The sequence below is a fragment of the Panulirus ornatus genome, chromosome 19 (genome assembly GCF_036320965.1).
Source record: "Panulirus ornatus isolate Po-2019 chromosome 19, ASM3632096v1, whole genome shotgun sequence".
Taxonomy (NCBI): Eukaryota; Metazoa; Arthropoda; class Malacostraca; order Decapoda; family Palinuridae; genus Panulirus; species Panulirus ornatus.
The window spans coordinates 56,945,347-56,958,675 of NC_092242.1; the positions used below are offsets into that span (position 1 = coordinate 56,945,347).

The 13,329-nt window shown below is 38.9% G+C and overlaps 1 protein-coding gene across 1 annotated transcript in view; it reads left to right on the forward strand.

Annotated features, from left to right (window-relative positions):
• LOC139755533 (optineurin-like) overlaps positions 1-10,716 on the forward strand; it is a 47,707-nt gene extending 36,991 nt beyond the window's left edge. Inside the window, exons 10-14 of the mRNA XM_071673939.1 lie at positions 990-1,157; positions 1,291-1,467; positions 5,599-5,759; positions 8,320-8,440; positions 10,130-10,716. Coding sequence (XP_071530040.1) covers positions 990-1,157; positions 1,291-1,467; positions 5,599-5,759; positions 8,320-8,440; positions 10,130-10,252 — 750 coding nt within the window. The 3' untranslated portion in view covers positions 10,253-10,716. The remainder of the gene's footprint in view (positions 1-989; positions 1,158-1,290; positions 1,468-5,598; positions 5,760-8,319; positions 8,441-10,129) is intronic.
• The last annotated feature ends 2,613 nt before the right edge of the window (positions 10,717-13,329 follow it).

Genomic DNA, 13,329 nt, shown 5'->3' on the forward strand with positions numbered 1-13,329 from the left:
CATTGGACTGTGCTTGCTACCACATTTCTTTCTTACACTTTCATTCCTTAAATGATCAAACCTTTCTGTTGCCATATTTTGTCCTCAGGTACAGTATTTTATTGTCAACATGTCTGTCCTCTTTCTTTCTTTTGCAATTAATGACCAAGACTCTCATCAATAGAAAAAGGTCAAGACTACCTTTAGATATACCCATCTTTTCCTTAAGTCATAGATCTCTCCTTCCATGCACTCCTTGATGCTCTCACAACCTTAATCCTCTCTTCTGCACTCACCTCAGCATTCGATTCGTTTTGCTACCACCTAACCACTCCCAGGTACTCAAAGCCCTCCCTATCCTCCAGGTTCTTCTGCTACAAACATACCATTCTGACTCATATCACCTGCGCAGCCTCATTACCTTGCTTTTCCTCTCATTTACTTTCAACTTTCACCTTTCACTTGATTTCCCGAAATCTGTAACCAGCTTCTGGAATTTGTCTCAGGGTCTACCACCAGAACTGTGTTGTCTTCGAACAGCAACTGATTCACCTCTTAAGGCCCCCACCTCGTGCCCCATCCACCACCATCCCACCACATCCCACCCCCAGCATACTGTAGACCTGCCAGTCATTCAGAAATCCCTTGCATTTGTATGCCTTACCATCCCATCTATAAACAGATTAAACAGCCATAGTGACATTGTATGTCATTGATAACCAGAGCTCTCACTGCGCTTGTAATTTTCCCTCTTGTAAGACTGCCCACTGTTGCAGCTTTTCTGCTTGTGTACTATCTTTTCTGATTATTACTCTTAATTATCTGAACTGCTTCACAGCCTCTAGTTTTGTATCATTCCTATGTTGTGACATTTCATCTGTTGTGAAAATTGAAGATTTACCTTCACTCATATTCAGCTTCATTAGGGTATGTTTTCATAAAGGGATTGCTACTTAACTAGAAGTTCATGTAAAATGTAACCTGTATATTCCTATATCCTTTGAATTAAGGTGGAGACCTTGGAAACAGCTCTGGCAGCAGAGAGGCAGAAGAATAATGATGAAAGAACAGCACTTACCAGGGCTCACACTGAAATAAATCGCCTCAAGAAAGAGTTGCAGGAACAAAAGGATCGCAGTGAGAGAGAGACACATAATGACCAGTATTATCAGGTCAAGGTTTGTGACTTGTCTCATTTTTTCTGTAAAATTTCTTGTTTTCCATTGTTTGATGAATATTGAGAGCTTTAAGTTGCTTGTGAAATATTAAGAGATGTTTATACCTATTAATTTTTTATTTTGTATTTGTCAGATAAAGTCAATGAGTGAGAAACACGATGAAGCAACAGCAAAACTTATGTCATATGAGGAACTTTTGGCAGCCAAGAATGATGAACTTTCCAGGATTAAGAAAGAACTTGGTCAGGCAAAGGCTACACTGGCAGAACGCACAAGTGAAAGTGAGACTATTGCAATACTCAGGGCTCAGGTAAATTTATACCTAAATATATTCTTTAATAATATGTGAATTTTCATTGTCAGTATTTTTCAGTATGTATCACTCTGTCTTATCCTTGGGGATAGGGGAGAAAGAATACTTCCCACGTATTCCTGTGTTTTGTAGAATGCGACTAAAAGTTTTGGGAGTGGGGGGCTGGAAATCCTCCCCTCCAGTTTTTACTTTTTCTAAAAGAAGGAACAGAGAAGGGAGCCAAGTGAGGATTTTCTCTCCAAGGCTCAGGTCTTTGTTGTTGATTCTACCTCACTATTGAGGGAATTGGCAAATATGTATGAAAAAAAATCACTGTCTATACCTCTGATTCCTGTTCCCTCGAGAGACTTCCTTAAGGGGGTGATCATGGCAATGGTCTTCATAACTTGTGAACTCCAGGGCTGCTTCTTACCCTTTAGTACTTCACCCTTGACAAGTCACTGGGAGAGGGCAATTCTAGCACTATGGTTATGGAGGCTCCAACCTAATGTCCCTATTGACTACTACTACCCAATGCTCCTGCCTAATGTTCCTACCTATTACTTCTACCCCTAATGTTTCCAACTAATGCTCCTGCCTAATGTTCCTACCTATTACTTCTACCCCTAATGTTTCCAACTAATGCTCCTGCCTAATGTTCCTACCTATTACTTCTACCTAATGTTTCCAACTAATGCTCCTGCCTAAATATTCTTTTCTATTTCTGTCTTTTGCTCCAACCATTTTGCCAAAAGGCAGGGCTCACCAGAGGAAAATCTAGTTACGAAGAATGAGCTGAGTGAGTTAAGTACTGTCAAGTGTTATGCATGACAAGGAAAAATTGTATGTTTGTGAGCAGAATGCCAGTAGTGCATGTGTGGGTTAGGCAGAAAGGAAAAACAGCTACCTGGGTCAGAGGAATGTAACTTGACAACCACTGAAGTGCTGGCACTCTACACAGCCATCACTAACCCTCCTGATACCTGGGTGTGTAGTACTGGTAATATACCTTCTTGGTCATTGGCTTCCTACCAGTTACTACCTACAGTGTGTAACACTCTCTCAGTTCATAAGAGGAGAGTACATATAAAATCTTCAGTAAACATTTTACTCTTATTGGTGATACAGCATCCAGTATTGAAGAAAAATAAAGTATTTCCCCAAAGATTCTGCATATTAGTTGGCCATAATATTATTGCCAACTACCTGTACAGTGTAAGAGATAATGCATAAAAAAATGAGTTATGAGTTACCACTGCAGTTGTATAGAAGAGACATAATGAAAGGAAGACAGAAATGTGCAGGAAGAGTATTGGTAAAGGAAGGCAGGATAGAGCAGGAGGAGGAGTAATTAAAGAAGGCAGGAGAAAGAGCAATAAAGGAAGGCAGGAGAAAGTAGGAAGAGGAGCAGTAAAGGCCAGCAGGAAAGAGTAGGAGGAGGATCAGTAAAGGATGGCAGAAGGGAACATGTGAAGGAGTAGTAAATGAGGGCAAGAGAAATCAGGAGTGAGCTTTTCAAAAACTTTTTAAGTTATATAGGTCAGGCAATTGAGTGGGAGAAGTATAAAAGAAAGAGACAGGAGGTCAAGAGAAAGGTGCAAGAGGTGAAAAAAAGGGCAAATGAGAGTTGGAGTGAGAGACTATCAGTAAATTTTAGGGAGAATAAAAAGATGTTCTGGAAGGAGGTAAATAGGGTGCGTAAGACAAGGGAGCAAATGGGAACTTCAGTGAAGGGCGTAAATGGGGAGGTGATAACAAGTAGTGGTGATGTGAGAAGGAGATGGAATGAGTATTTTGAAGGTTTGTTGAATGTGTCTGATGACAGAGTGGCAGATATAGGGTGTTTTGGTCGAGGTGGTGTGCAAAGTGAGAGGGTTAGGGAAAATGATTTGGTAAACAGAGAAGAGGTAGTAAAAGCTTTGCGGAAGATGAAAGCCGGCAAGGCAGCAGGTTTGGATGGTATTGCAGTGGAATTTATTAAAAAAGGGGGTGACTGTATTGTTGACTGGTTGGTAAGGTTATTTAATGTATGTATGACTCATGGTGAGGTGCCTGAGGATTGGCGGAATGCGTGCATAGTGCCATTGTACAAAGGCAAAGGGGATAAGAGTGAGTGCTCAAATTACAGAGGTATAAGTTTGTTGAGTATTCCTGGTAAATTATATGGGAGGGTATTGATTGAGAGGGTGAAGGCATGTACAGAGCATCAGATTGGGGAAGAGCAGTGCGGTTTCAGAAGTGGTAGAGGATGTGTGGATCAGGTGTTTGCTTTGAAGAATGTATGTGAGAAATACTTAGAAAAGCAAATGGATTTGTATGTAGCATTTATGGATCTGGAGAAGGCATATGATAGAGTTGATAGAGATGCTCTGTGGAAGGTATTAAGAATATATGGTGTGGGAGGCAAGTTGTTAGAAGCAATGAAAAGTTTTTATCGAGGATGTAAGGCATGTGTACGTGTAGGAAGAGAGGAAAGTGATTGGTTCTCAGTGAATGTAGGTTTGCGGCAGGGTGTGTGATGTCTCCATGGTTGTTTAATTTGTTTATGGATGGGGTTGTTAGGGAGGTAAATGCAAGAGTCCTGGAAAGAGGGGCAAGTATGACGTCTGTTGGGGATGAGAGAGCTTGGGAAGTGAGTCAGTTGTTGTTCGCTGATGATACAGCGCTGGTGGCTGATTCATGTGAGAAACTGCAGAAGCTGGTGGCTGAGTTTGGTAAAGTGTGTGGAAGAAGAAAGTTAAGAGTAAATGTGAATAAGAGCAAGGTTATTAGGTACAGTAGGGTTGAGGGTCAAGTCAATTGGGAGGTGAGTTTGAATGGAGAAAAACTGGAGGAAGTGAAGTGTTTTAGATATCTGGGAGTGGATCTGTCAGCGGATGGAACCATGGAAGTGGAAGTGGATCATAGGGTGGGGGAGGGGGCGAAAATTTTGGGAGCCTTGAAAAATGTGTGGAAGTCGAGAACATTATCTCGGAAAGCAAAAATGGGTATGTTTGAAGGAATAGTGGTTCCAACAATGTTGTATGGTTGCGAGGCGTGGGCTATGGATAGAGTTGTGCGCAGGAGGATGGACGTGCTGGAAATGAGATGTTTGAGGAAAATGTGTGGTGTGAGGTGGTTTGATCGAGTAAGTAACGTAAGGGTAAGAGAGATGTGTGGAAATAAAAAGAGCGTGGTTGAGAGAGCAGAAGAGGGTGTTTTGAAATGGTTTGGGCACATGGAGAGAATGAGTGAGGAAAGATTGACCAAGAGGATATATGTGTCGGAGGTGGAGGGAACGAGGAGAAGAGGGAGACCAAATTGGAGGTGGAAAGATGGAGTGAAAAAGATTTTGTGTGATCGGGGCCTGAACATGCAGGAGGGTGAAAGGAGGGCAAGGAATAGAGTGAATTGGAGCGATGTGGTATACAGGGGTTGACGTGCTGTCAGTTGATTGAATCAAGGCATGTGAAGCGTCTGGGGTAAACCATGGAAAGCTGTGTAGGTATGTATATTTGCGTGTGTGGACGTGTGTATGTACATGTGTATGGGGGTGGGGTTGGGCCATTTCTTTCGTCTGTTTCCTTGCACTACCTCGCAAACGCGGGAGACAGCGACAAAGTATAAAAAAAAAAAAAAAAAAAAAAAAAAAAAAAAAGGTCAGGCAGTATTATCTACCCTTGCTGGATGGGGGATGGAAGGTTGGTTTTAAGCATTTTCTGTTCTATTTTGAGTATCTGAATTAATAGATTAGTTTATGAATTAGATAATAACATACTGAAGACAACTGAAGCCTTCTTAAAGCTTACCAAATTATATTCAAGTTCAGGTGAATGTATGTTTACAGAGAAGCCTGAAATGAAATGTTAGGAAAGAATGAAGAATTCATTCATTAAGAGCAAGTAGAAATGACTGTGTAGATGTGTTATAATTTTAATATTTTGAAATTTACATCAGCACCTGACACTGATAACAGGAAGTGTGGCACATCAGATGTCTTGAATGCAATTTAGTAAATTTTAGTGATCATTGTTATTAAAATGACATTGATTAAAGGAAGTGACACATTTGATATCTTTTGTGCACTTTAGTGTTTTTAGTGCTGTATGTTATTAAGAGATTTCTTGTGCAAGGGCATCTTAAGTATTTTATTCTGGTACTTTTTTTTAGGTGGAAGTCTATCAGGGAGACTTCAGAGCAGAACGTGAAGCAAGAGAAGCCCTGGCCACAGACAGGGAGAAACTGCGAGATGAATTGCGTCATCTCCAGACTCGAAACACTCAGCTTGTGGATGAACTGGAAGCATACCAACGTAGACATCTCAATCAAGGGTTTGTTTCAGAATCTTAATCAAGGATATGTTGTAGACTGTAAAGAGTACAATTTCTTGAGAACATTGCTCTAACAACAGTTATGTTGAATCTTTTAAGTTATGGAGCATTTTTATTACTTTATCCTTAATGTGTACTGATTCACTGTAATGCAAGAAAGTGATACTGTGTTTTTGTAAGGGTACTGATAAATGACTTTTTTTTTGTAACAATCATGATTGAATTTGAAAATCAACTTGGTATGCTTAAGGTTGGTAGGTAGTGTTCCAATGCTGAGGGTTTGATATATTAAAGGTATTTATGAGTGGAAGGTTTCATGTTTAGTTCCCACACCTACTGTAGCACTGTGATCTGTGTGCATCGTTAGATCCAGGTAATCTTGCAGGTCATCCATTCTCTTGAACCAGAGAGAAGTGTAGTAGATATTTGCATTTGACTCAGTAGATTTCTTTATCTAAAAATTGATTAAGTATGAGAGATAAAGGATATCTAGAGTTATCTGATTACTCAAATATAGATCATAACTGCAGGATATTATGGGACATTATGGACAACATGCTTGATGGTAATGTAGTATATTAGCTGGTGACAGACTACCAAATCATATGCATAGGTAATCTGATTCTTAAAATGTAGGTCAGGTTAATCTATTTGATTGGATGCTGAAGTGCTCATCAGTATACATCTGCATATGAAGTTATCTGGCTACTTCAAATAGTGGGCTAGAACTGAACTCAGATGTAAGACATAACCAAGGTGTGGACTCGTACACATGTGCATGCACGACATTGACACTGAGGGTATTAGTATAGCTCTTCCTGTGTTTTGAAGAAGTGAACTAAATATGTGGAGTGACTCACCTAAACTATCAGAAGGTTTTAAATGTAATTTTGTTGTTTCTTGCTGGATGGTTAAGGAGTGTGATTTCGAATTTTAAAGCATGTCTGTGTTAGCTGAGGAATTAGTGTTGAGGTGAAGAGATAACATCAAATATTTTTGATAATTTAGTTCCTAGATGTCTTCTTATAGGAAATCTTACCTTATAACCTTGGAATCTAGAAGAGTTTGTGATTTGCATGTAACATCAAGACTTGAGATGTTCTTCTTCTCTTTAACAACAAAGTCTGGCTTAGAGTGAAAAAAAAAATAGAAATCACCCTTTTGTCGACTCTTGAAAGAGCTTGGACTTAGTCATATTTGTTGATGGGAACATTGTGCTTACTAGATCCTTGAATCCCTTCTAGCAAAGAGTTTCTCTGAGTGGATTAAGAACTCTTTTTATTGACTTGATTTGGGCATTATGGCAGAGCACATTGTGTGAGGAAGGTGGCCACTAACATAGCCTACCTAAGAAGTCATTTGTTTAAAAGAAATAAGTGGGGGAGGTTTCTTTGGCACTTGTCATACTTTTTCATCAGGTCATACCTTAGCTCAACCTGGCTATTATGCTAAGGTACATGATGTGAGGAAGGTGGCCTTTACCTTAGTCTTCTTCAGAAACTTTTTGTTTAAGAAAAGAAACCTAAGGGGTCTTTGTTATTCATTCTTACACTTTCCTCAGACAGTACCATAGCCTTTGAGAATTCCTTCTTCAGGAAAGACTAATTCTGTTGTACCTCCAGGTCACCAGTGAAATACCTATTCTACTTATGGGTTTATTCTTCTTATTTGAGTTTTTCTCCATGCTCTCATGCTCATGGTACAAATCATAGGAGAGAAGGATAGGGTTTAGAATTTGTGCTGATGCCCATGACTTGTGCATAATTGAATTTTATATGGATGATAGCCAGTGGCTATATGACTTTATGTAAGTGACAGTCTCTGGCTGAGGATGGTCCTGGAACAAGAAAGTGGCTGCTGTCTTGTTGAGAAGATGGCCACATGAAAAAAAAAGCTTAAGTTCATCACCTGATGAACAGAGGGTTAGAAGGTCCAAACCCCAACATTCCAAGAGAATCTCGCATACTTGCAGCATAATGTCTCAGAAAGAAAAGGATTTTGAAATTTCAAAATCTTTATTTTTCGTTGGTTACTGAAACTACCTCATGAAAGTGGGAGAGGCAGTTAGGTTTAAAGAAGATTTAAGGATCACTGTAGGGCAAATTTTTATCACTGTATCTGTTATTTAGTTTGAAGATTAAAGAAGTGACACATCTTGTATCAAAATCCAAGTTAATAATATGATTCACCATCTTGTATATCTTTAGTTGGGATTAAAATCATGTACCGTGGAATTCTGTTAGTCAATAATCAGAATGTTGATTAATGCTTTACTTCAGTGAATCGTTACATCTGTAATGAAAATGCTCTTACTTTTTCTTTTCATCATTGTTTTTCCAATTTTCATTCTCAAGGTGAATGGTTAACCTTTGTAGGTCTATACTTATACAAATCTTGTGCCTATCACTTGCTTATTTACATCTTTAAAAATTTACCACCCCTATGATACATATATTCTCCAGTGTACAGGTTTTATCTGGTTTTCTGAAAGCACATGTTCACCTCAAATCCATTCTCACTTAATGTGAATAAGTAGTCCAGTTGTCCCTTCATGTTACAGCCAAGTCCGAGGTTCTAGAGCTGGTTCAGAGGAGCCAATGGGAGTTGCCTCTGGTGGAGGACTTGCTGCACTTTCTCCTGAGGCATTGTGGGAGAAACTCTCCAATGCATCTGATAAAAAGGTTAGAATTAGTCCAGTATATTTAGCCAAGAGAGGTATAAATATTGTGTGACCCTCCATCCTTATCCTACTATTGTCACCCATCTACTGACTAGCTCATTTTAGGTTTTACAGAACTCCATTTATCACTGCCTTTTACTTTTGACTGTGGAATGCCATTTTCTCAGTTTATGCTTTTAAAGAAAATGCCTAACTCCTTAAAGTTCCATTTGATTATTTTCTTTTAGAATTCTGGTTCCTCTGTAGTTCCACTGCTGTTTCCCTAACTACATTCTCTGATGTGATCATTTAGGTAGGAGTTACTGTTGATAATGTCTCCATTTTCCAAATTTATGTGTGAACATAAAATTCAGCATCAATAGTGCATCTCCCCTTCTGTCTCTAATGTGCTAAGTTACATATTGTTACAGTAAGGCTTTTTTAACACATTCTAAATTCATATGCCTCCATGTTTCTCTTCCCCCATGCTGAACTGAGATTTTCCAATCAGTGTCTGCATAATTAGAATTCCGACTACAGGGCTATCCCTAAGTTAACAGGATGCATTTAGAAACACCTAGATAAATTTCAGAATTATTAATTTACAAACTTAACTTCTCATAGAAAAACTTAAGTGATGTTCAGAAACAGGCAAAATTTACTTTAAATTTTGCTCAGATCCCATTTTTTCAAGATTCTCATAGAAATACTTCCCTTTATGCACTTGCACTTTATTACAGAACATCAGCAATATTATGTGTCAGACAGAAAATTAATGTTAACGTATTAAAACATCTGGCTGCATTGTAGTGGTAGCATTTGTCGTCACAAACTTGTTGAGTACTCATCATGTTCTAGGAGCTTGTAGGTGGTGGGTTAGAGCCTAAGAAGCATAAATTTTCATTTTATTTCATAAAGTGAGTCCTGCCTGGGTCGCAGGTAGAGCTGACTAGTTCTACATCCTCAGCTGGTCTCTAGTTGTCTGTAGAGGGTTAATTCCACCTCTGCTGCATCATTACATGATATATATACATGCATTTCATGTACTTCAAAACTGTCTATATTAAATATCATAGGTAATAGTCCTGTCCAGATAACTTGGAATTAATATCTGTAAACCTCTTATCATCTTAATTCCTAAACCTTCCCACACATTACCATCTGTGTCATCTAACAGGCTTGGTCATATATCCTTCAATCTGATGCATCCAAAAGTTACCGTATCTCACAACCTTGCCTTACGTAAACCAAAGTTACCCTTTCTAAAAGTTTGTACAGATTATATTCTTTATATATTACTCTTGCATTTAGTTCTCCATGAACCTCCCTTTAGGTATATGTAATAGTAGGCAAACATCTTTCACCAAAGACTACATCCACCTTTTAAGTGATGAAATTTTGTTTGTGGGAATGGTGAACATGTTTGAAATTCCTGCATAATTCTGTATCATAATGATTAAATTGCAGTATATAGTTACAATGAATCAAGTAATTTAAGGCAGGATCTGCATTTTTTTTATAAGGAAAAAAGTTTCCATAAAGTCTGTTCAAAATCTGAAATTCTGTATTTTTTCCTGAATGTAGAAAGGGCAAAATTTATATTTAGTTGAGACCTTGTAAATGTTACTCGTGATGTATAGTTTATAGAAATAATTGAATTCCTTGAAAGACCAAGATATTGTTTTCATGTAATTTTACCTTTTCCACTTAGGAAGAAGAAAAGAAGGAAGATGAGCTGGATGAGAATCTCTTTTATTGCCCAAAGTGCAATAAATCCTTCACTCAGTATCGGCCTCTGGAAGAACACGTTAATCGCTGTCTAGATGAGGATTAGAGCATTCGGCTTCTTCCCAAATGTTTATTCTTTTATTTTAATCTTTTAACAAGCATTGATCAATAATGATATTGTTAATGTAAACACATATAATATCATAAACATTTCATATGAAGCATATGGAATGTATTGGAGATTTAGATTATTCACCTTTTCTCTGTTACATTGAATACTTATGAATAAGATGAGGTTGATGAATGCCAGTAGATGTGTTGATATGGTGATATTTTTAATATATAGACTTTTTTAGAGTGTGAGTATTGCTTAATTTTAACATTATTTATTGGTACCCGTGCAGCTACTACCCTGAACAGAGGAAGTTTCAGGATTTATGTTCCTTTATTCCTAGTCACATTCATTGTGTACATTGATTTGATTCATCCACTAGAACTCTTGCTCTTTGACTTGAAATGTTTGATATTTGTTGAAATATGACTTTTATCAATATACCATGAAAATACAAATCTCTATTTAACCACATTTAATATTTAGTATTGTACATAACTTACTAAATCATCAAGGTCTACCTAACATCATTGTGTGAAATATTCCATGGGTTTGTAAGCTTTTTAGATCTTTTCTATAAACCTCTCACTAGTCTTGTATAGTGAAAAATAATATCAACATTATTATTATTATACTTGACGGCCGTTTCCCACAACAGCGAGATAGTGCCAGGAAACACATGAAGGAAGACCCATTCACTCACATACACGTACATTTTTTTTTTTTTTTTTTTTATACTTTGTCGCTGTCTCCCGCGTTTGCGAGGTAGCGCAAGGAAACAGACGAAAGAAATGGCCCAACCCCCCCATACACATGTACATACACACGTCCACACACACAAATATACATACCTACACAGCTTTCCATGGTTTACCCCGGACGCTTCACATGCCTTGATTCAATCCACTGACAGCACGTCAACCCCTGTATACCACATCGCTCCAATTCACTCTATTCCTTGCCCTCCTTTCACCCTCCTGCATGTTCAGGCCCCGATCACACAAAATCTTTTTCACTCCATCTTTCCACCTCCAATTTGGTCTCCCTCTTCTCCTCGTTCCCTCCACCTCCGACACATATATCCTCTTGGTCAATCTTTCCTCACTCATTCTCTCCATGTGCCCAAACCATTTTAAAACACCCTCTTCTGCTCTCTCAACCACGCTCTTTTTATTTCCACACATCTCTCTTACCCTTACGTTACTTACTCGATCAAACCACCTCACACCACACATTGTCCTCAAACATCTCATTTCCAGCACATCCATCCTCCTGCGCACAACTCTATCCATAGCCCACGCCTCGCAACCATACAACATTGTTGGAACTACTATTCCTTCAAACATACCCATTTTTGCTTTCCGGGATAATGTTCTCGACTTCCACACATTTTTCAAGGCTCCCAAAATTTTCGCCCCCTCCCCCACCCTATGATCCACTTCCGCTTCTATGGTTCCATCCGCTGACAGATCCACTCCCAGATATCTAAAACACTTCACTTCCTCCAGTTTTTCACCATTCAAACTCACCTCCCAATTGACTTGACCCTCAACCCTACTGTACCTAATAACCTTGCTCTTATTCACATTTACTCTTAACTTTCTTCTTCCACACACTTTACCAAACTCCGTCACCAGCTTCTGCAGTTTCTCACATGAATCCGCCACCAGCGCTGTATCATCAGCGAACAACAACTGACTCACTTCCCAAGCTCTCTCATCCCCAACAGACTTCATACTTGCCCCTCTTTCCAAGACTCTTGCATTTACCTCCCTAACAACCCCATCCATAAACAAATTAAACAACCATGGAGACATCACACACCCCTGCCGCAAACCTACATTCACTGAGAACCAATCACTTTCCTCTCTTCCTACACGTACACATGCCTTACATCCTCGATAAAAACTTTTCACGGCTTCTAACAACTTGCCTCCCACACCATATATTCTTAATACCTTCCACAGAGCATCTCTATCAACTCTATCATATGCCTTCTCCAGATCCATAAATGCTACATACAAATCCATTTGCTTTTCTAAGTATTTCTCACATACATTCTTCAAAGCAAACACCTGATCCACACATCCTCTACCACTTCTGAAACCACACTGCTCTTCCCCAATCTGATGCTCTGTACATGCCTTCACCCTCTCAATCAATACCCTCCCATATAATTTACCAGGAATACCCAACAAACTTATACCTCTGTAATTTGAGCACTCACTCTTATCCCCTTTGCCTTTGTACAATGGCACTATGCACGCATTCCGCCAATCCTCAGGCACCTCACCATGAGTCATACATACATTAAATAACCTTACCAACCAGTCAACAATACAGTCACCCCCTTTTTTAATAAATTCCACTGCAATACCATCCAAACCTGCTGCCTTGCCGGCTTTCATCTTCCGCAAAGCTTTTACTACCTCTTCTCTGTTTACCAAATCATTTTCCCTAACCCTCTCACTTTGCACACCACCTCGACCCAAACACCCTATATCTGCCACTCTGTCATCAGACACATTCAACAAACCTTCAAAATACTCATTCCATCTTCTCACATCACCACTACTTGTTATCACCTCCCCATTTACGCCCTTCACTGAAGTTCCCATTTGCTCCCTTGTCTTACGCACCCTATTTACCTCCTTCCAGAACATCTTTTTATTCTCCCTAAAATTTACTGATAGTCTCTCACCCCAACTCTCATTTGCCCTTTTTTTCACCTCTTGCACCTTTCTCTTGACCTCCTGTCTCTTTCTTTTATACTTCTCCCACTCAATTGCATTTTTTCCCTGCAAAAATCGTCCAAATGCCTCTCTCTTCTCTTTCACTAATACTCTTACTTCTTCATCCCACCACTCACTACCCTTTCTAAACAGCCCACCTCCCACTCTTCTCATGCCACAAGCATCTTTTGCGCAATCCATCACTGATTCCCTAAATACATCCCATTCCTCCCCCACTCCCCTTACTTCCATTGTTCTCACCTTTTTCCATTCTGTACATATATATATATATATATATATATATATATATATATATATATATATATATATATATATATA